Source organism: Bos javanicus, chromosome 9 (genome assembly GCF_032452875.1).
Source record: "Bos javanicus breed banteng chromosome 9, ARS-OSU_banteng_1.0, whole genome shotgun sequence".
Taxonomy (NCBI): Eukaryota; Metazoa; Chordata; class Mammalia; order Artiodactyla; family Bovidae; genus Bos; species Bos javanicus.
Window position 1 is genome coordinate 71,607,435 of NC_083876.1, and position 23,997 is coordinate 71,631,431.

General features: G+C 41.1%; 1 protein-coding gene across 9 annotated transcripts in view; it reads left to right on the plus strand.

Annotated features, from left to right (window-relative positions):
- Nucleotides 1-23,997, plus strand: part of EYA4 (EYA transcriptional coactivator and phosphatase 4) — a 367,222-nt gene that overhangs the window by 205,131 nt on the left and 138,094 nt on the right. For all 9 annotated transcript variants that reach the window (XM_061428024.1, XM_061428029.1, XM_061428025.1 and 6 more), the window contains exon 3: nt 1,267-1,316. In XM_061428024.1, the coding sequence (XP_061284008.1) occupies nt 1,267-1,316 (50 nt within the window). The remainder of the gene's footprint in view (nt 1-1,266; nt 1,317-23,997) is intronic.

The following is a 23,997-nucleotide window of genomic DNA, read 5'->3' on the forward strand; positions in this document are numbered from 1 at the left end:
AAGACTTCACTAAGAAAAAAATTGTAACTTTGGAGAACTAATAAGATGTTACACGCCAGATACAACTGTGATGTAAAACATGGAGTTCAAGAACTTATCTGTATGGAAATCACACATTAGACTGGCTGGGATGTCATTATTCATAATATTTAACAAAAGGACACTGATAGAAGGTAGCTTTAAAGAACAATAGTGGACACATCTCTAGGAATATTTGAAAATATTTGTGAGCTGGAAAGAAAATGCTGTATCTTTAAAATTCAAAACCTACTCTTAAGAAATACCACTTGTCAACTCACATTCATGTTGTATGTTCATGGCATATTTTTTCACTTCCAAGCTGCATATTAGAAGTTAAAGTGCCTTGGATTCGATAGGCTGCATAAATAGACCATGGGAATGTAAACACCCAGACTGTGTGACTGTGTACTTGGTAATTAATGTATCTTGTTTGCATTCCATATTAACTAAGAACGTTTTGAAATGGCCTTTACTTTGCAAATAATGTACCCATTAAAACCATGATAAGTCAGACATAGTATCTGTGCTTGAAGTTAAAGTGTGAAAGGCAATGGATGTGTGCTTTACCTTATTTTAGAGGATATACCACAGACTTTCGACCAGAATTGGATAGCATATACTAAAAGCAAAGGTTTTTTTTTTTTTTCTCATCCTTTACCTTGTGTGTGTTAAAAGCCACAAAGTTGAAATATAGTCTGCAAAGTATACTTCAAATATATATGAGACGTGTGTGAGCAATGCCAAAACTTAATTGATATGCTGAGAAATATATAAAACATACAGCCACTGGATTGGGAAAATGAAAATTAATATGTGAATGGTTTAGCGAACACTATGCTTTGCCCCCAGAACCTGGTGTTTATTATTGTGCACTTTAGTAGGAGACAGAAGCAGTATCAATTGGAAAAACATTTCTTAGTGAATTGAGAACTGTATGGCTTTCCAATTCCTAAGTGGGAAACCTGGTTCTTTGGTTTCTTTGTTTCGACTTAAGCAAGTCCCAAGCTATTTCAGCTGAACATTTTACATACTAATGGAGTCTAGGGAAGTGACTTTGGCAGCTGTTCATGGGATAATAATGAAATACACTATTTAATACTGCATGCTGCTGCTGTAAAATGTGGGGAGTATTTTATAGAGATCCTGGTGAGTAGAGCTGTATCCACTTTAAGTTTAGCAAGTGTGTGAAACTGAATAAGGAAGTTCTTTTTTCGTATGAGACTAACTAGTACTCTTTTCTTACAGGTAAAGAAAACGTGCACAGAATCAGATGTTCCCGAAGCCCAGAATTCCAGGTACAGTAAAACAGAGGCCAAGACTTCACTAAGAAAAATTGCAACTTTGGAGAACTAATATGACGTTATACTCCAGATACAACTGTGATGTAAAACATGGGGTTTAAGAACCTATCTGTATGGAAATCATACATTAGACTGGCTGGGATGTCATTACTCATAATATTTAATAAAAGGACACTGATGGAAGTTAACTTTAAAGAACAATAGTGGAAACATCTCTAGGAATACTTGAAAATATATTCCCATACTATTTATTAAGTTCATCCTCAATTTTCTTTCTATTCTCTTCTTATAATGTATTCACATCTGAAATTTTTCCAGAAACTTAATACCTTTTAAATCTGTTTATTGAAGATCTGCCTTTTTTTTTCAATCAAATGTTGCTAGATTTTGAGAATTTCATCAAGTTGGAACAACCAAAACTAACTTGGCATTCTCTTTGTGCTTAGTTACTTCATTCATGTCTGACTCCTTGCGACCCTGTGTACTGTAGCCCACCAGATTCCTCTGTCCATTGGAATTCTCCAGGCAAGAATACTGGAGTGGGTTGCCATGCCCTCCTCCAGCGGATCTTCCCAACCCAGGGATCAAACTCAGGTCTCCCACAGTGCAGGCAAATTCTTTACCACCTGAGCCACCAGGGAAGCCCAAGAATACTGGAGTGGGTAGTCTATCTCTTCTCTAGGGGATCTTCCTGACCCAGGAATTGAAGTGGGGTCTCCTGCATTGGAGGCAGATTCTTTACCAGCTGAGCTATCAGGGAAGCCCTGATATTCTTTTTATGTTTATATAAAGCCTGAAGAAATGATGAATTAAAGTGATCAGACCACTACATACAGGACTTGGGCACCATTTAATTGTTTGTGCCTGGACCAGGTGCACAACAGACATTTTTAGGCCTATACATTTTCACTGTTTTTGTCTAAAAACCCAGGCCTCAATTTTAAAAGTCAGTAAAAGTATTTTAAATACTATTACAATAGTAATCATGTGGCGCTAGCGGTAAAGAATTCATCTGCCAGTGTTGGAGACACAAGAGATTCAGGTTTGATTCCTGGGTCAGGAAGATCCCCTGAAGGAGGGCATGGCAACCCACTCCAGTAGTCTTGCTTGGAAAATTCCATGGACAGAGGAGCTTGGCAGGCTGTAGTCCATGGGGTCACAAAGAGTTGAACATGACTGAACACGTACACACACACACCCTTCATATAGTAATATTGGGTTGGCCAAAAAGTCTGTTCAGGTCTTTCATACCATCACAGAAAAACCTGAGCGAAATATTTGGCCAACCTAATATTAATGGTATAACTCAACTTATTGCGTTAACAAATTTGTGTTTAATGATGAAATGGGTCTAGTTTATTTTGTTCTACTCATTCCAGCCTATGATGTATATAATGATTTTCTTGGTACAGTAAAACAATACAGATCTAGGTATAATGTTAATGACCATTGTATTTTCCTTTTAGAAGGCAAATATATACTATATATAGTCCATTTACAGTTTGAGTAAATCTTTGTTCTTATGTAATATGATATTCCTGTAATTAATTCCTATATATATTATGGATAGATAGTGAAATGATTGTATGTGTTTTTTTTCTTTTGAATCATCAAAAGTATTAATATATGATATGGTATAGGATTTTTGACTTTTGATCTTTGTCTTTTATGATTAGGTATCAATATAGAACCAAATAGTTTTAGTTTATTGGAACATTGGGAAATGGGTGAACTATTAAATTTTTTCTTACAAAGTAGAGCAATTCCAAGACATATGGAGAGAGGAAACTCAAGCTCTATTGCTTGTGGATGTTTCCTTCCTGACCATTTTGCTGACATCTATGAGAAATCCACCTATGACTTGTTATTTAGCTAATTAGATAGTCTTTGCAAGCTGCTGGTCTTGATGGGTAGTAGGGAAAACAGAACAACATAATTATTATTTTTATTAATACTGTATATCAATTTTTTTTAATTTTTGAGGCCACTCAAGAGTTTTGAACAAATAGTGCTGTACGTTAATAAATTTTAAACAAGCAGAAAGTCACTAAACTGATTCAGTGTTTACAGTTTATATCAATAAGTTCAAGAAGACAGAGTTCAGATTTCAATGTATTTAAACCTGGAACTAGATCATTCTCTTATCTAGGAAATCCCAGCCCATATAGCCTTAAAAATACAATTTTACATTTATGGTAAATAAGTTATGTTTAATAGATTATTTTAAATACATTTTATTATATATTATTATACAATATATATTAATTGAAAAATGACTTCTTATAAACTACTATTTAGTTGCCATGGATTAGCTGCTCATAAAAGTTTTCTAATCTGCAATATATGGATCCTTTCCATGTATGCATGTTCATTTGTGCCTGACTCTTTGTGACCCCCATGGGCTGTAGCCCATCAGACTCCTCTGTCCATCGGGTTTTTCCAGGCAAGAATATTGGAGTGGGTTGCCATGTCCTACTCTAGAGGGATCAAACCTGTGTGTCCTGCATTGGCAGGTGGATTCTTCACCACCACACCACCTAAGGCAAATCAATTTCTAAGGGCACTAAAGCTTAGTAATATAAAAAATAAACAAGTAAAACAAATCTTATTTATAAAAACCCAAGATGGAAAGGCCAGAGAATAAAGAAGAGCTAAAGAACATTGTGCACAGAAAGGATACAATAACTTGCAAACAGTCAACAAGTCAAGGGAGGCCAAAAATATTATTCAGTATATGCATGTACTGAGGTTCAGTTTTTATGAACAACTGAAAAAAAAAAAAAAACTACATGAAAATGCTTTTATTATAGACACTGGACAGCATTACTTTAGTGTATACATGTACGGGTACATTCTTTTTGCTTATTAAGAACCACAGACATTCATGTTCTCTCTCCCCCCAACTCCTTCCCTTCCCTGTGTGTGTGTGAAAGAGAGAAAGAGAGAGAGATTTAAGGCCCGGGGCTAACTAATTCTATTCTAAACAAATCTAAAACAAAGAACTGAGCTCAAAATGAAATACTGTATCAGCATAAAATGCATGGGACCTGGAGACCCACTGCCTTATAAAATGCTCCCTGTCTTGGAACCTAAAGCTAATATCATTCATTTATTTAGCTAGCTTTATAGTGTGTTGGTTTTGGATTTGAAAAGATTAGAATAAATGCAGATGGAAAGTGTTTTTACAGTAGGGAAGTAATTAAATTGGGCGTGGAGACTTTGTCAGGGAAATTCTTGGAGTGACATATGTGTATCAGCAAATTCTTTGTCTTGCTTGGCCTTAATTCCTCTTTTGGAAAGAGAGTCTTGAGCTGCCAATGTGACTAGTAGATTAGTAAAAAGAGAGTTTACAAACTCATGCAGTATCAGGAAGGTAAAATGTCTTCTTAGAAAGAACATTATGTATGTATACTGGAAGTCAGAGGTCAGTATTTGTTCAGTTTCATAATACTGTGTAGAACTTGGTGGTACGTGGAAAGCGATAGAATGTGCTTCGTAGAAGAACTGACATTCCTTAAATGTACTTTTTTTTTTTTTTCACTTTCCTCTGTGTCATAACAATGTTGAGAATGTAGTGTTGTTGGCCTTTGTTCCTAAAACTCATGTTAACCTTAAAATGGGTACTGAGAAAACTAAAAGTTTTATTTCTCATGCTTTATCTTACCCTAAAATTAAGTCTTAACTAGACAGACCATGGAGAAGGCAATGGCACCCCACTCCAGTGCTCTTGCCCGGAAAATCCCATGGATGGAGGAGCCTGGTAGGCTGCAGTCCATGGGGTCCCTAAGAGTCAGACACGACTGAGTGACTTCACTTTCACTTTCCACTTTCAAGCATTGGAGAAGGAAATGTCAACCCACTCCAGTGTTCTTGCCTGGAGAATCCCATGGACAGAGAAGCCTGGTAGGCTGCAGTCCGTGGGGTCCCACAGAGTCAGACATGACTGAAGCGACTTGGCGGCAGCAGACAGACCATTTAAAACAAAATCTGATGTGTCATTTTTATGTTGATTTTTTTCTATGTTCATGGTGACTTTTTGCAGATTTGTGTCTTACATGAGCCATCCCTAAACATACATGGTTTTTGTTTAATTTTAATGTAATAGATATCACCTAGATGAGTGAAGTTAGAATGCTCTATGAGCTTCACCTGTTTTTTAGCTCATCTACCTTTCATTTGTCATATGAGGTGAAGTAATTTATTTCATTGTTGGCAAATATCTTAGACTGCCTTTATGTTAAAATAGTTCCCAAATAATATCTCTGTTGAACTTCTGTTTCTCTTCACTTTTTCCTTTTTGGGCTCTAACTAGTAGAGCATTTTCAAGAGATCAAGAGCTTAGAAAGGAAATAAAACTCAAATCAGGCAGTTTTGTTATGTACTTGTTTTGTTAATTAAGGAATACATGGAAATAAAAATTTTGGTGAAATTGAGCTCTGAAGTGACTTCTAGGAATTATACCAGTTCTTTTCCTATTTTGGCTTTCATTATGGCTACAGTATTACCAGTAGATTATAGTAAAGAGATCTAAAGGAGAATATTAAAGTATATACATAGGAAGTACTTATGGTATGGATAGCTAAGATGATAGTTTTTGCACACGGTGAATGACAAAAGACTCTGTGTAATGGGGAGGGTTCCCTAGTCAATACTAACTACAATTATCAAGAGAAAGGCAGAACAACTCTCCAGCTTTCAACAAAGCTTCAGAATTAGTCTCAGTTTAATATCATAATATTTAAGTGAACCTCAGGAAGTTTAGCTATTCGATGCCTATGTTTTAAAAGCTTAAAAACTGCAACTAATTCATCTTATGTAAATAGTTATGATTTGACAATGTTATATTTAAAGGTATTAAGTTATACATGATTATGTTCTAGTAAAATAATTATTGCAATAATTCCAGAAGTCTGAAATGTTTATCTGTATATAATTGCCTGTCAAAAAAATTAAATGTTATATTTTTTCATAGCAGGGAAAGCTGAGGGCTCTTTGCTGAATATGCACATTGTATTTCACTGTGTCAAATCAGAGGGGCATCTAGCCTCATATTCTGTCTCTAAGAAGCATCAAAAATTATTAATACCAGGTTGCATTTCCTCAAATTTTCATAATGTAGTTCCAGTAAACTTAGATTCTTGCAGTAACACAACTAGCTGTATAGTTCATGGAATTATTTAACCATTTCTTGGACTTAGTTACATTATTGACTATCTTCAGATCTTGAGATTCTATTCTTGATCATTTTTTGCTTTCCTTCCATTTCATTTTTTTTCACATACAATCTCTGTTGACAACTCTTGACGTAGCCCACAATGTGTAGAATGCTCTGGCCACTTCCTGTGACTCTAGTCTCAGTGTCATTCAGGCTTCCTCTGTCAGAAGATCTACATTTACAGATGCCAAGCTTCTCCTTCCAGAGGCTGGATCATTTCTTCCCTTCTTTAACTAGAACCCCCTGCCCCCAGCTTTGCTCACCTACTGAATTTCAACTCATCCTTCTGGTGTTTCTCTCTGTGCACTGCTGCTTTCTTAGGGAAGCCTTTGCTGGCCAACCAGCTACCTCTGGTCCTACTGTCATAGGGCCTCATGGCCTCATCTGCTTCTCCTTCCAAGTAGCCTACTTTGATTAATGCCTGCCTCATGCACTACACTATAAACTCCACAAAATGAGGGATCGTCTCTGCTTTCTTTTGCTCCCCATCGTAACATTAGGGTACAGTGCAGGGCCTGACGTATAGCAGATCTTCAATACATACCTGCTAAGTGAATGTGCTCAGTGCTTAGTCTTATCTGACTCTGCAGCCTCATGGACTGTAACCCACCAGGCTCCTCTGTCCATGGGATTTCCCAGGCAAGAATATTGGAGGGGGTTGCTATTCCCTACTCCAGGGGATCTTCCTGACCCAGGGATTGAACCCTCATCTCTTGTGTCTCCTCCACTGGCAGTCGAATTTCTTTACCACTAGCACCCCCCTGGATAACTTCCAAATATACACAATCAGCATGCAGTCTCTCTTGGGAGAGATACAAACTCCTAATGCAATTTTATTAGGGATTTTTCCTAGCTGTCTCAAACTCCCTTTGAACAGAATCATAATGTTTACTTTTCCTCCCCCAGCATCTTTTCTGTTTAGTGATAATGCTCTCAGTTGTCCTGCCTCAGAACTTCAGAATAAGCCTTATTTCTTTCTTTCCTTTCCCAAATCAAACTATGTATTGAAATTCACTTTTCCCTGCCCCTGCCCCTGCCCCTGATCACTGCCACTAAGAAAGTTCAAGCTTCTGTCATCTCACCTCTGAACTAACACAACAAATCCTCTGTGGCTTCATTGGATATCAACCTTGCCTTTCTAGTCTGTGGAATTTTTGGACAAGCCCTTCTTAAATAATACACTTTCCATATGGCATTAGTCATTAATCTGACAGACAGTATTTAGTAGATATTCAGAGTATACATAGAAGCATGAACCAATAACCTTCAAAGTGAAATTGTGGGCAAGACGTTAAAAATAAGGACATATACTATTCATGCCAATTTGCTGTCCATAAGATGTCAAGGATTACCTGGGCTACCTGTTACTCGCTTTTCTTGTGCCCTTATTCTGGTGTGCTAGATATTCATTGATTCCACTTAATTTTCATCCTTTAGTTCCAGATTGACAGATGAGTACATGAAATTCCAGAAAAAAAATATATATATATATATATATGCCAGTTGCTTAGGTACCTTGATTTTCAGTCCTTTCTCCTGTCACCATTTCCTGCAATAGACATTAGAGTAAAATATGCTGTTTGTGTACTAGGCACTTACCCGAGAGCATCTGTGTAGGACAGTACTTCCCTGCTCATCCTACAGATGAGCTCATTTCACTGAGTAATGGTTGAGAATGGTACACCAGAGTATAGCCTGAGTGCTGAACACTGTGGACTAAAGTGGTTAGGAAGAGTTGAATGGAATATTTAGGGCAACAGCTGGGTATCAGAGGACAGATAAGATTCGAAGAAATGGGGGAAGAGAAACCACAGTAAGGTTAAGAGTGAGGGAAAGAACTAGAAACTGAAATGAAAGGTATCTTTTATGGATGGTTGGTGACTAGTCTTGATTTGATTTGTGTGGAGAAATAGTTGATGAGATTGGAAAATAGGTAAATTTGCATAAATTGTGGTTGGCTTGGATTCCTAGTTATTTTAGTTAGGACCTTTATTAGTTGCAGCTATTAGTGTGAACCAGTTTAGGTAGAAAAGGGAAGGTTTTTGTTGTTTTGCTCTGATTTTAAACAGGAGTATAATATCTTAGATAAATTGAGAAGATAGGGCTTGCTGGATCTCATAAGGTCTGGCAACCAGGGACTGACTTTCTGTTTATCTCTAATCCACTGTGTCCTCACTGCTTGGCTGCTTCAATGTCTTTCTCTCTGTTTATGCCCATTGGCTGCTCTGTCTTATTTTTGCTCCTGGACTTATAATAGGAGGAAAATATTCATGTGACACTACTTCTTTCTGATTTTTACATTTTTACCTCTTTAGGTACCCATATAATAGAATCTCTCTCTTTTTCTTTATTTCTCTTCCAAATTTCCAGGAAATAGAGTGATACCTGAGTGGCTTTCCAGAGCCATGTCTGGGAGCTTATGACTCAGTGGTAAGAACAACTTCCAAGGAAAGGATGCTGAGCAGATAACTTGATCAAGTGCCCTCAACCTTCTACCTCTTTCCTGCCCACCTACTTCATCCAGCACCCTTGTCCCAAGTCCTTCATTTTAATCCAGCACGTATCATTTCTCTAATTACATATAACTCACTGGTTATCTATTTCACTAGTATGGAGATTTGGAGCTCAATTTTATATCAGACATCTACAACTATGATCTGCAAAGCAGAGATCTCTTAAGAGAGCATTACGTGGAATGGCAACCAGACTTCAAAGTAAGATGAGTTCCTTTCACATCTTTTTATAAACCCTGCTCCCAATTTTTAACCTTCTTGCTCCTATCCTCAAGTTGACCAGTTAAACACAATCTCCTTTTCTGCTCTCAAATACCAATCCAAATATAAATCACTTTCTCCAGTTCGTGTGGTTAATCCAGTTGTTAGATAATAGATGAATGCACTTCATCCTGCAAATTAAATTATTTTTCAGAGGGCAATTTTGCCAAAATGACTGTCTAGGTTTGGACTTCTTTCTTTTGAAGCCAACTCTCAAGCATACCTAAAGAAATACACTAGCCATTAATCAGTTGCAGTCCAAACTTGAAATTTTGGCCACCTGCCTTTCAGGCATTAGGAGGTCACCAGTGGATTTCTGATCAGGTAATAATGTTATTAAAATTGTACTTGCGATGACAGATCAGTCATGGCACAGGTACGTGGAGGCAAGGGAAGCAAAAGTGAAACTTACTTAAAAGACCTGAGAGACACTTAGCAAATTGTGGTTATTTCGGAGAAGACATTATACACAATTTTTTTTCATGGTTTAAACACATTTTCTAAATTTTCTACATCATGTATTTTTATGTGTGTTAAGAATATAAAATAATAGATTTGACTTGAAATAGACATGGTAGCAGTGGAAGGAATCTGGCTTCTTCTTTCTAACAAACTGCATTATTCTCCCAAAATGAGAAAACTCCTGACTTCCCTGCATGTATTAGTGATGACTTCCAGAGAATGGCTATCTTCCTGGCCAGTCACTTCTACAGTAAACTGAGTTCCTCTGAAGTCTTTATGGTTAATAATCTAAAGCAGCCTTTCTGGAGACTGTGAGCTGCTTTGAATTATTTGGTCAGAGTAACACATCACATAAAGTAGCATTTGTTTAGTGACTTTTATCCAGAAGATCAGAGGAGCTAAGATAAGACATTACTTTGCATCACAGTAATAATTAAAATTGTTATTCAATGTGAGTAGAAGCATTGAGGGTCCCGTTTTATATTGGGGGACCCTCAATTTATATTATATTTATATAAATATAAATATATTTATATATATTCTCAACTTAAAATGAGAACAATCTAGAGGACCTTAGTTTTCTTTTCAGCAGTTCAATTATAGGAACATTTATTCTTGCCCTTCAAGTTATTGTTTATTGGGTATCAACTGTGTGTCAGGCACTGGTTTGAAGGTTTGAGATACTTCAGTAACAAAATAGAAGCATACGTAACAGTGGAGTATCTTAGAAAGCGATTAGTTCTAGTGATAAAAGGGGAGATGGGGAGTATTGGGGGAGTAGATTGTGATTTTCAATTGGATGATACTTAAAAGTAAAGATTTGAAGTTAAGTCAAGAAGAAAGCGGGGGAAAGTGCACTCCCTTCGGGTTGAGCAATGCACAGGCCCTTCCATGGATGCCTGTCTGGCATGTTCAAGCAACAGCTAGAACAGTGTAGCCAAGACAGAGAGCTCAGGGTTTCAAATTTGAAATAGCCACATTCTAAAAAAAGCAACTATTTCTAGTCTTTCCCGTATTTTTGAAAATATTTACTTGGAATTTACATAAATCAGTTGCAAATATTTTTTCTTGACTCATCGGTAATAGTTTCTGGCAAGCACCTCATCCATCATTGCTACAAGGTGGGGCTGATCCCCAGCCAGGAACGCCTCTCTTTGCCACACCACACACGTTCTCTAATACCAGCGCTCTCTTCTGATCGGAAGACTTCAAGCGTCTTCAAAAGCCTGAAGCCTGTTTGGTTTCTTTCTTTCTTTCTTTCTTTTTTGTTTAAGAAATGCTGTTAAAGTTGCAGCCATAAATATAGATTAGAGCTTAGTAAAGATTCTAAAAATTTGAGTCGTAAAGGTACAGAGATTCTGCTCATTATCTCACATTTAATCATCACATCTCAGTTGTCTTAGCAACCTACACAATGTTCTCATTTGCTTTTCAGTAAGCCAAAGGATGAATGGATTCTTTGTTCATGTGTTTATGAATTTCTATCACCTGATACTTGATGTCTTTCTGGCATGCTTACTGTGCCAAATAACTGTCTTTATATTCTTAACGTTCATGTAACCAAAATTAAACTCTGCTCTTCCTAAAAAAGTAAATTTCTAATGGAAAAATATCCAACCTCAGATAAACATAAATAAGCTTATATTATAAAATGTTTTTGTTGTAATTATAATTAATTTTCAAAGCTCAGCAAACTTGCCACACTCAGTTATCCAACAGATTTGACCTACACAGGCATACTTGTGAACTACAGAGAAAGAAAAAAGCCTGTTGACAGAGCTAGGTGTCCAAGAGTTGATTCCCCCAAACTCACATGCTTGCTTCTCTCTGATGCTGTCTTGGAGTGTATGTTCTCTTATACTACATATATCTCTAGTTTTCAAGTGTGTGCTCTGTTCAGTCATGTCCAACTCTTTGCAGCCCTATGGACTGTAGCCCACCAGGCTCCTCTGTCCATGGGATTTTCCAGGAAAGAATACCAGAATGGGTTGCCATTTGCTACTCCAGGGGATCTTCCTGATTAAGGGATCGAACCCACATCTCTTGTGTCTCCTGCGTTGCAGGGGGATTTTTAACCACTGTGCCACTGGGGAAGCCCAGGTTTTTTCAGACTCATACCATAATAAGGTGGATGTGGCCCTGCTCACTTGATATACTAAGCAAATATGGTAGACTGTCTGAGTTCAGATTCCAGCTGTTTGGCCTTGTTGCAAACCACTTTACTTCTCTGTGCCTCAGATATCCTTATCTGTAAAATGGGAATATACCATTCTCCCATGGGGTTCTTTTAAGGACTAAATTAAGCAATGTAGGGAAGACACTTAAAGAAGTACCTACTATATATTAGGTGAATTTAAACAACTGGTCCTATTACAAATAGTCATAGTGATAGTATTGACAAGTGACAGTATGACATAAAAAGAACAGAAGAATAATGAAGCATAAATGTAAGAATGCAAAAGGCTTAGTCATGTGGGATGTTGTGGCTTAGTGCTAGAAGCCCGGTATGCATTAGAAATGTCTGAGGGCAACCCTAGTACAGTCTAATGACTCTCATTAGTTGCTCACCTTGATTCTTTATGTAAAAGTTAAATTGTGTTTATCATCATAACACATTTTAGAATTACTTCTATACAAAGGGACTTCCTTCTAATTGTGCTGTTGATTTAAATATTCTGTTCTATAGGTAAATAAGAGCTTGTCTGTTGCATTCTGTCATGTGGTTAGTTTGTAGAAATTCCATACTTCTCAAAAATAATACCATCTTTTCAAGAACACACACAACCTTATTATATGAAGTGATATTGTTGTAGCCATGCATGCCGGGAAACAAACTCACTCAGAAGGACAATGCAGACAGTGGAGTGCAGTCTATTACACCCGCGGGCCCAAGGCAGGATCTCCTCTTAGCCAAGAACCCCGACCAGTTTTTGTGAAAACCTTATATACCCTAAATGTACATGCTCAAACCCGCCTCCCAAATTCTCTGAAACTAGTCTGAACAAAGGAAAAGAAAGAACAGTCAAGATAACCCGTGATAAAACTGTGATGCATATGCCTTAAACCTAGGTAGTTAACAGTGGATAATTATCAATAAGCCTGTGGTCATACCCCAATAAGCATAATACAGTTTATGATTTTATTCGGTTACACAGATAATTAGGGTATTCTTTTAGGTGACGGAGAGTCTAGATACGAGCCCTGGGGCTCTTCCGTTGGCGGTGGGGGGGGCGGCGCGGGGCGGCAGAGGGGGGCGGTTGGGGGAAGGGTCTGTTTTTCCAGTTGGTATGTCGTTTCCATAGATACTGACTCAAAGTCCACAGTCCGGCCCAAGATGGAGTCCTGCTTTAAAGATGGACCTTGTTCTGTCTGTTTCCTCCTTCATTCCCCACTTTTGATGCTCTTAACTCATACTATGAGCATCACTCATAGGGATATATTGCACCGTGGCTGTCTGACCACCAGTTTGGGAGAACGACACCAACCTTTGGCTTATAAAGTTCATAATACATTGTAAAATGCAGGATCCACAAAACAGAACTATCAAGGCAACTGGTAACAATGGTAAATATAGTTTTCTGCCAATCAACCTTCACCCAAGATAGGACCGAAGTCCAGAAAAATTCATTTTCATTTGACATTGCTTTTACCTGGTTTTTCATGTCATCTAAAGTAGCTGATACATTGCCAGATAAAACAGGAATATATACACAACATTCAACCTTAATTATAGCACAGGTCCCTTCTTGAGCAGCTGTGAGCATGTCCAAAGCCATTCTATTTTGAATTATAGCTTTTCTCATTTGGATTTGTTCTTCATTTAAGGCTTGGATGGCTTTAGCACCATCTAGGAGGGCCTGTTTTGTGAAATTAGTCCAGGCCTCCACTTTAATCATAATATCTGTTGTCCCTATAGAAGGTATGAATAAGGCAGCAATATACTCATACCATTGACACAGACCTTGTCCACCTAGCATGTAAATAAGGTAGATTTACCAGGGCTTGTTGTAGGTTAGGCTTTATGCTGCCATAGGCAAAAGTGAATCCCAGTGTGCAGCGGCCTACCCAGTGGATTGGTAACAAAGGCCAAAGCTTAGGTCCACAAAGCCATTGGGTTCCATTGGGCGCCACCCAGCAGATTCCAAGGTTATATTTCCAATCAGAGCCTGGCCAATGGATGGACTGGCTGGGGTGGTATGTGACCTCGAATGTTCGTTTACATTTTTTGGGGGATATATTTTATTTTAGTTCTTTTGGGTCTAATGGAGGTCACCAAACCCTACCCTTTGTTCTTTTTGTTCCCAGCATATAGCGGCAGGAGTAATTAATTGACCCTTTTCTGGAGTCATCCAGAAATATTCATCCCAGACTTGGTAGAATTGTTCAACATACGTAGAGGCCTGTCCTTCCTTGCCAGTCAGGGTTTTTTTTTTTTTTTCCTTTTGTTCTTTAAATATTAGGTATAGGCTTTTGTTACTCCTGTGAAACTGGTGTTTACATCAAATGTAACCCCATGACCCAAGTCTATTGACTGTAGGTCTGGCTTACACCAAGAGAGCAGGGAGAGATTATGACTGACAAGAGAGAGGAAAGTCTTTTGTTGTTGTCCCAGAAAAGAGCAGAGTGGTTTAAAATCTCCTTGGTGGGGCAGTGACACCCACCAAGGAAATCCATCCATCACAGACAGAGGCATAGCCCCACAACACAGCAGTTGGAGGTGTTGTGGAAGTCTGCGTAGGAATGTGTCCTAGAGATGAAAACATTGTTCTGAGTTGAAACGGAAGTTAAATTCAAAATCACGTTGATGCAGCCAAGCAGCAGGAGTTGATTATGTGGCTTCATCCTGAGGGGCTCATCCAGGATCTTCTTTTCCTTCTTCTTCTTAAGGATGATCTTAGTCTCTTGAAGGTCAGTGGGGTGCCTCTGTGCAGTCCACTGAGCGTTTTCTGGGTCTGCATGGTATGTTCTCTTCATCCTCATATGGCAGATCCAGGGAGTGACACTTTCAACTTTAACTGCTCTGCTGCTGCTGCTGCTGCTGCTAAGTCGCTTCAGTAGTATCCGACTCTGTGCGACCCCAGAGATGGCAGCCCACCAGGCTTCCCCATCCCTGGGATTCTCCAGGCAAGAACACTGGAGTGGGTTGCCATTGCCTTCTCCTTAACTGCTCTAGTGGTGGTTAAAACAACAGTATATGGAGCCTTCCACTGTGGGGCCAAGGAGTCGTTTCCAGTCATTGACCCACACCTGATCCCCAGGCACAAATTTGTGAATCTGTTCCCCAAGAGAGAATGGCAACCCTTGTACAAACTTAGTTACCTGATTTATTACCTTACCCAGTTGTTCCATCTGCTGTGAAATCTCATCTCCCCTTCAGTTCAGTTTAGTTCAGTCACTCAGTCATATCCGACTCTTTCCGACCCCATTAACTGCAGCACTCCCGGCCTCCCTGTCCATCACCAACTCCCGGAGTTCACCCAAACCCGTGTCCATAGAGTCGGTGATGCCATCCAACCATATCATCCTCTGTCGTTCCCTTCTGCTTCTGACCTCAATCTTTCCCAGCATCAGTGTCTTTTCAAATGAGTCAGCTCTTCACATCAGGTGGCCAAAGTATTGGAGTTTTAGCTTCAACATCAGTCCATCCAATGAACACCCAGGACTGATCTCCTTTAGGATGAACTGGTTGGATCTCTTTGCAGTCCAAGGGACTCTCAAGAGTCTTCTCCAACACCACAGTTCAAAAGCATCAATTCCTCGGCGCTCAGCTTTCTTCACAGTCCAACTCTCACATCCATACATGACCACTGGAAAAACCATAGCCTTGACTAGATGGACCTTTGTTGGCAAAGTAATGTCTCTGCTTTGTAATATGCTATCTAGGTTGGCCATAACCTTCCTTCCAAGGAGTAAGCGTCTTTTAATATTATGGCTGCAATTACCATCTGCAGTGATTGTGGAGCCCAGAAAAATAAACTCAGCCACTGTTTCCACTGTTTCCCCATCTATTTGTCATGAAGTGATTTGACCGGATGCCATGATCTTAGTTTTCTGAATGTTGAGCTTTAAGCCACCTTTTTCACTCTTCTCTTTCACTTTCATCAAGAGGCTCTTTAGTTCTTCTTCACTTTCTGCCATAAGGGTGGTGTCATCTGCATATCTGAGGTTACTGGTATTTCTCCCAGCAATCTTGATTCCAGCTTGTGCTTCTTCCAGCCCAGCGTTTCTCATGAGGTACTCTGCTGCTGTTGCTGCTGCTAAGTCGCTTCAATCGTGTCCGACTCTGTGCGACCCCATAGACGGCAGCCCACCAGGCTCCCCCGTCCCTGGGATTCTCCAGGCAAGAATACTGGAGTGGGTTGCCATTTCCTTCTCCAGTGCATGAAAGTGAAAAGTGAAAGTGAAGCCGCTCAGTCGTGTCCGACTCCTAGCGAACCCATGGACTGCAGCTCACCAGGCCCCTCTGTCCATGGGATTCTCCAGGCAGGAGTACTGGAGTAGGTTGCCATTGCCTTCTCCGATGATGTACTCTACATAGAAGTTAAATAAGCAGGGTGACAATATACAGCCTTGACGTACTCCTTTTCCTATTTGGAACCAATCTGTTGTTCCATGTCCAGTTCTAACTGTTGCTTCCTGACCTGCATACAAATTTCTCAAGAGGCAGGTCAGGTGGTCTGGTATTCCCATCTCTTTCAGAATTTTCCACAGTTTGTTCTGATCCACACAATCAAAGGCTTTGGCATAGTCAATAAAGCAGAAAGAGATGTTTTTCTGGAACTCTTGCTTTTTCCATGATCCAGCGGATGTTGGCCATTTAATATCTGGTTCCTCTGCCTTTTCTAAAACCAGCTTGAACATCTGGAAGTTCATAGTTCACGTATTGCTGAAGCCTGGCTTGAGGATTTTAAGCATTACTTTACTAGCGTGTGAGATGAGTGCAATTGTGTGGTAGTTTGAGCATTCTTTGGCATTGCCTTTGTTGATACCTGTTTTGTTATGGAAGGGGCCTCCCGTACACAGTTTCATAGGGAGAATAGCCATGGGACCGTGGGGTCATCCTGAGTCTGAGCAGAGCCGTTGGAAACAAATCCACCCAGGAGCAGTCAGTCTCTATGATCCACTTGGAGAGTGTCTCTTTAAGTGTCCGGTTGGTTCCTTCCACCATCCCAGAACTCTGGGGCCTATATGCTGTATGTAATTTCAACTTGATGTTTGAAGTTTTGCTTTCTTGTTGTACTAAATCAGCTACGAAAGCCGGGCCATTGTCCGATCCAATGCTGGTAGGAAATCCAAATCTGGAAACTATCTCCCTAAGCAGGCACTGGTCTACTTCTGATGCTCTTTCAGTCAGGGTAGGAAAAGCTTCTACCCATACCGAGAATGTACATACCATGACCAGCAGGTAATGGTCATGTCTGTGGAAGTCCACTTCCAGTTGTTCAGAGGGCACCATGCCTTTTAGCTGAATCCCTGGAGGTTTCTGTCTGTGCCAAGAGGCAGCATTGACCTGTGAGCAGGCAGTGCAGTCTGAGATTTTGTCCTGCATAGGGAAGAGAGGTGGGGAACCAACAAATATTTTCAAATTAGCTCTTCCAGTTTATCATGGCCTAGGTAGGTCGCTTGGTGTGTTTGGCTTACCAGAGTGGGTGTCAGTTCCTCCGGTACCAATAATTTGGCATCTGGCAATTCCCACCATCCCTTTTCAGTCTTGATGGCCTCTTCTGCTTTGGCTAGTTGGTTTTGGGCTTCAGTGTATTTTGGAGAGTCCAGCCTTAGCTCAAGCAGCTCTGCCAATACGAGAGCTTTAATAGGGGCTTCACTTGTCACCCCCAATACCTCGGCTGCTTGTTTAGCGGTCTTAACTGCCAGTCTGTTCCCCGAGCCCAGGGGATTATCCTCTTTTTGATGTTTTCGGCAGTGTAAGATTGTAACCCTTTCTGGTTCCCAGGCAGCATCTAATAGGGTCTTAATTTCTTCCTTATTTTTAATATCTTTTTCACTAACTCTCAAAAGGCCTCTCTCCTATACAGATCCCTGTGTACATGTAGTGTGGCAAAAGCATACCTAGAGTCTGTGTAAATGTTTGATTTTAACTCTTGATAGCTGGAGGGCCCAGATTAGAGCATATAGTTCTGCCCCTTGAGCGGACCAGTGTGATGGCAGAGAGCTAGCCTCAGTGACGGTTTCTTCCATGACTACTGCATATCCTGACAGTCGTCCTTGTTTCACCAGGCTGGTGCCATTGGTGTACAGGACCAAATCTGGGTCTGGGATTGGCTGGTCTCCAAGTCAGGTCTGCTGGCACATTCTTTGCAATCATGTGAGGGCCCACCTTCTCCCACAGGAAGAAGAGTGGCTGGATTCAAGGCCTGACAAGGCTCAATAGTAACATGTGGGTTCTCACATAACAGTCACTGGTATTGAGTAATCCAGGATATTGACAGCCATTTATGGGGGTCCCCTCGCAGGAGACTGTTGACCTCATGCAGGACTTTTATGATCAAATCTTGGCCCAAAGACAGCTTGGTTGCCTCCCATACCAGTAAGGCAACTGCAGCAACTGCCCATAAGCATCCTAGCCACCCAGTGGCAACATTGTCCAGTGATTGCGGGATATAAGCCACGGGTCTGTCCCATGTCCCCATAGTCTGCGACAACATTCCCATAGCTACCTAGTTCTTTTCAGTCATGTAAAGAGTCAACAGCTTAGGAAGGTCTGGCAGGCCCAAGGTGGGTGCTGATGTAATTGTACTGGGTTTGAGTTCTATTACCAATGGGACTTGTTTTGCAAGCCTGGGTGGGTTGTCTTCCACCCAGACCTCAGGGAATTGTTGAGTTAACTTTCTCTCTCGACTGTTTAGCCCGTCTGGTTTCCCTTCCAGCAGACCGTGCAACCTCTATTCATCTGAGGAGTTACTGAGAGGAAGAGTAAATAGGTGGTTGAGCCCACTTGAAGAGTGGGTCGTTCGGGGCGGGGAAAGGTAACTTGTGCCCCCAATTTAAACAGCAAGTCTCTTCCCAACAAAGGTACTGGGCATTCAGGGATGTATAAAAGTTCATGAGTCACTTGGTATCCCCCCATCTGACATTTTCAGGGTAGGCTTGAGACACAAAGGCTGAATTTGTCACCATCTGAGAACCAGCAGCCTCTGGATCTATTGGTGTATAAAGTCTACAGGGCTCGCACAGTCTTTCTCAGAACTCAGAGGGTGATTCACTTTCCCTTTGAATAACTTTGGAGGTTTTTGCCATACTCATAGGTTTTCGGGGTTCCCTCTTGTGACCTTGTAAAATAGCAGCCCAATATCTCTCCAGGTGGCCCCTCCCTTCCTCTGTGTTACAGTCCCAAATGCAGCTCTCATCGGGGGTGGCTAGTTCTGCCCACTGCTGTCGGTTTGCAGTACCCTCAGGGGCCATTTCTCTTAACCATTTTCTGGCCTCCGTTAGGATCCTGTGTCTTTCCTCAGTGCTGAAAAGGGAGACTAGTAGTTCCATTAGTCATCCCATGTAGGGTGGTGGGTTCGAAAAATAGTCTCCAGTAGCCTAATCATGGCTTGTGGCTCCCCTGAGTACAGTGGAGTGTATCTCTGCCAGTTTAATATATCTGTAGAGGGAAATGACTGGTAATAATAGGCTACAGGTGGCTGATGGTAGTGCCCACATGTGTCCTGAACCAGAGGCTGTTGTAGCTCTCTGAGGGGAATCTGTAGTGGGGTTCTTTCCCTCTGTTCCTTGGCAGAACACAGCCTCTGTCTAATCCCTGTGTTTTCTTCCCCCTTCCCATCAGTACCCACCGGGAGAGGTGGATTCAATCTAGGAGTTCCGGCTGAGGTGGAATTCTGGAGGTGTTGACTAGAGGTCTCCATTAGTGGGATAGGAGCCTCCCGAGACGGTGGCTCCATGATCTTCGGAGAGCTGGAGGAAGAGCAGCAGCTGCTGCAGGAACTTCACCTGGCCCTGGATCAGGCATTAAGGCAGCCTATAGTCCTGGTGGAGCTCTGGGAGGCGGGCGCATCATTATCCAGTATGGGGAAAGAGCTAGGTCATCCCCAACCAAATCCTATAGAATTTCCTTTTTTATCATCAGTCAATTTTGGTGCCATTAATATTTTTCCCTTTCCCTTCTGGATACAGAACCTTGTCCAAATAGGAGCGTCTTGAGCTAACCCTAGCCATGAGTCAATATATGTATATTGATCCGGGTGTCCTGGCTCTCCTGTGACTACTGTATAGACTGCTTCCACGATTTTTAAGTTCATGGTGTTCTCTGGTGGCCATCCTACTCGCACAGGGGGCCATTGGACCTCACAGAGTATGTGAAGTTGGTCTGGCATCATCTTTACCCCATCAGTTCAGTTCAGTTGCTCAGTCGTGTCTGACTCTTTGCGACCCCGTGAATCGCAGCATGCCAGGCCTCCCTGTTCATCACCAACTCCCGGAGTTCACTCAGACTCATGTCTATCGAGTCAGTGATGCCATCCAGCCATCTCATCCTCTGTTGTCCCCTTCTCCTCCTGCCCCCGATCCCTCCCAGCATCAGTCTTTTCCAATGAGTCAACTCTTCACCTGAGGTGGCCAAAGTACTGGAGTTTCAGCTTTAGCATCATTTCTTCCAAAGAACACCCAGGGCTGATCTCCTTCAGAATGGACTGGTTGGATCTCCTTGCAGTCCAAGGGGCTCTCAAAAGTCTGCTCCAACACCACAGTTCAAAAGCATCAATTCTTCGGCGCTCAGCCTTCTTCACAGTCCAACTCTCACATCCATACATGACCACTGGAAAAACCATAGCCTTGACTAGACAGACCTTTGTTGGCAAAGTAATGTCTCTGCTTTTGAACATGCTGTCTAGGTTGGTCATAACTTTTCTTACCCCATAGTCTCCTCCAAATCCCTTCTTTAAATTTTTAATCATGTACTCCAATACAGTTGTCTTAGATTCACTTCCCCCCATCTTGCTTACCTTCTCAGACCTTCTTCTACTTTTCCTTTTCATTCTGTCTACGAAGTTCTTGGTACCCTATGTACTTCTGATATTTCCTTTAAATGAAACACTTAAATTGCCATTCTGCCTCCTTCCTAATTGGGGTGAGAAGAGCCTTACCTGCCAGATCCCAGAGGGAGAAGGGGGATCAGCATGTCTTCACCTGCTGGTCAGCACGACAAAATCAAAACACCTCGTCGTCCAAGACTGTTTCTCCCTTAACTTTTAAAGTCCATTCTGCCTTGGTGGGCTTGATCAGGTGCAGATGAAAACACAGATGGGTTAAATATCCCACGTCCCAGGCCATCTCCAGAATAGCCAATCTTACTTATATATCCTCCTCCTTCAGGCCTGATAATTCCGAGACAGTCAAGAATTTCACAGGAGATAGGACACCTCCTTGGGGAGGGCAGAATACGAGCACACAAAGACCAAGTTTCTTCTCCTAACAATCTCCTGCTGATTGCTTGGTAATAATTTTCCCCAAGACGGCGTGGACACCACCTCCTAAATGACCTTCACAAATTTTCTGCCTAAGCCCTAGGTACACATGCTCATCAATCTGTGTACCAGGCAATCGTTGCTACCTGCCTATTCCAGGCTCCTGTGGGTCCATGCCCCTGCTAGCCCCTCCCAGGGGGGTGATCAGGCCCCCTCTTCCACCCTACTGGGTGGGTTCCTCCTCACCTGAGTGCTCAGTTGCCCTGCTGCCATCCACTACCTGCTAACATGAAAGGTCCAGACACTGAGAAGCAGAATCCTTCCAGAAGGGCGAGGCACCTTCCGCCTTCTAGAAGATTTGATCCGCAAGGCCTTGGAGTAGTCCCAAATGGGACTTATCTCCTCGAAGTGAGGAGTTTCCCAGCCAATGCATCAAATGTTGTACCCACGCGTTCTGGGAAACAAAATCATTCAGAAGGACAATGCAGATAGTGGAGTGCAGTTTATTACTCTGGCGGGTCCAAGGCAGAGTCTCCTCTTAGCCAAGGACCCTGACCAGTTTTTGTGAAAACCTTGTATACCCTAAGTGTACATGCTCAAACTCAGCTCCACAAATTCTCTGAAACTAGTCTGAACAAAGGAAAAGAAAGATACAGTCCAAGTTAACCATAATTCATATACCTTAAACCCGTGACCCGTATGCTTTAGGCCTAGGTAGTTAACAGTGGACAATTATCAATAGGCCTGTGGTCATACCCCAATAAGCATAATACAATTTATGATTTTATTCAGTTACACAGATGATTAGGATATTCTTTTAGGCTACGGAGAGTCTAGGTACGAGCCCTGGGGCTCTTCCATGGTCGGGGGGCAGCGGAGGGGGGGCGGTGATTGTCTGGTTTTCCAGTTGGTATGTCGTTTCCATAGATCCTGGGCTTATAGCTCAACATCCACAGTCCAGCCCAAGACGGAGTCCTGCTTTCAAGATGAAGCCTGTTCTGTCTGTTTCCTCTTTCAATATAATCCTGTATTATTTATCTCCTACAGGTTACCCATTTTTTTCATTTTCTAGTATTCTTCTGATGGAAGATCCAGAGTCCCAACTAATGTGGATGTTAGCTATCAAGCTTGGGGAAAAGATGATTAATGTGATTTGGCAGAAAGCCATGGGAGCAGCCACGCCTCCATGCAGCAGCTGCTGTGGGAGCATCATGCCTGGGATCCAGTAGGAGACAGAACCAGCTGCTGTAGCTCAGACACTGACTTTTTCACTGTTTTAATCATAATGTCTCAAAGGTGCTCTTGGTGTAGTTATTATTCTTCGTTTCTCGTTATGTATTGTTGTTTACTAAAAAAAGAGAAGCAATGCTGGTTACCATAATGTAGAGAAAAAATGAGGTGTGTGTACATGACTAGACCCATTGTGTGGGTGACCCACCAGTGTTTCTCCAAGAGGAGATTTTAGGAGTCAACTCTGTTAGCAAGACTGCCCAGAATGTTGCTGGACTGTCAGGACTGACTTCTTCCAGCTCTCAGTAGTGGCCTTGTCTCTATGAGAAGAACCCCAAATTCCCTAGTGTGTTTTCCCAATAGGTGCCTCCTAGGTACCCAATGGATTGTAGTCAGAGAGGCTACTGTGTATCTTAAAGAATCCATATGTGTCTCATGGATGTTTTTAAGAACATGAGAAGTACAAAGCTTAGAAAATGATGCTAATGAAGCCAGCCTTCCAGAGTCCCAGAAGTCACTCAGCTTTGCTGGGGAAAAGCGCTCTCTTCTATAGCCTCTGGTGGTTAACCTCAGCCAGGACTCTCACCGACACTTGACATTGGAACAAGGGCATCCGTGTGAGAGTATAGATAGCAAAGCTCCAGCTATCAATAACTTAGCGAAACAAAGCAAGGTTGGTGTCCCAATAACATCATTTGACTGTAGGTGCTACTTAGACAGTCAATAAGCTTCAAAGTCACTACTCAAGGCCTTTTCCTGACAATGGGAAAGAACAATGTAAGGTTTCACAATTATTTTCAAAATTTCAATATGGCCAATGCTTCTTTTACTCTTTCCATTCCATTTCCAATCTATTCAATTTCATCTAACAGATTCTTGATATTAATTGAATTTTACTTGTGGAAATTTTTTTCTTTATGCAGGGGGAAGTAGTGATCTTTGAGGAATATTAAGAATAATTGGCTTTGGTCAAATCTGTCTTTGATTTCTCATTTAGGAGTGCTCTAAACAGGGTTGAAAAGTTTTTGAATTGATTTAGTTTACTTGCATGTATGATATGCTCCTAAATTCCTTATGTTGCATGTTTTTATGCATCCTTTCTCCCATGGTCATGCATTGAGGGTCCTTTTAATTAAAGTCAAGGGGCTGCTAAATCAAATTGGAAAAAAGATAAGACATGCAAAATGTAGGTTTGTGTTCAAGTCAAGAATCAGATGATTAGCAAAGGAATGCATGCTTGTTTTCTACCATGGGACTCCAGAGAGTAACCAGACTGGTTTTACAAACCATGTGGATTGATTCTGTGTGTCTTGGGAAGGGTGAGAGGTTGTTTAAACTAGTTTATTTGAAAGACTTTGAGGTTTTTTTTTTAACTTTTTGAATAATCTCTCTTTTTTCCACAAGAAAAAAGTTTATGCAATAGACTTTCATTAAGTTGAATTTTTACCTCTGAAGTGAAATTGCATCAGTTGGTTGAACTCTCACTAACTGAACGACTGTCAGGACAGGTTTCCATTTCTTCTTATTTAGGGAATCAGATTCATCCAGCTACTATTTTTTTAAATCAT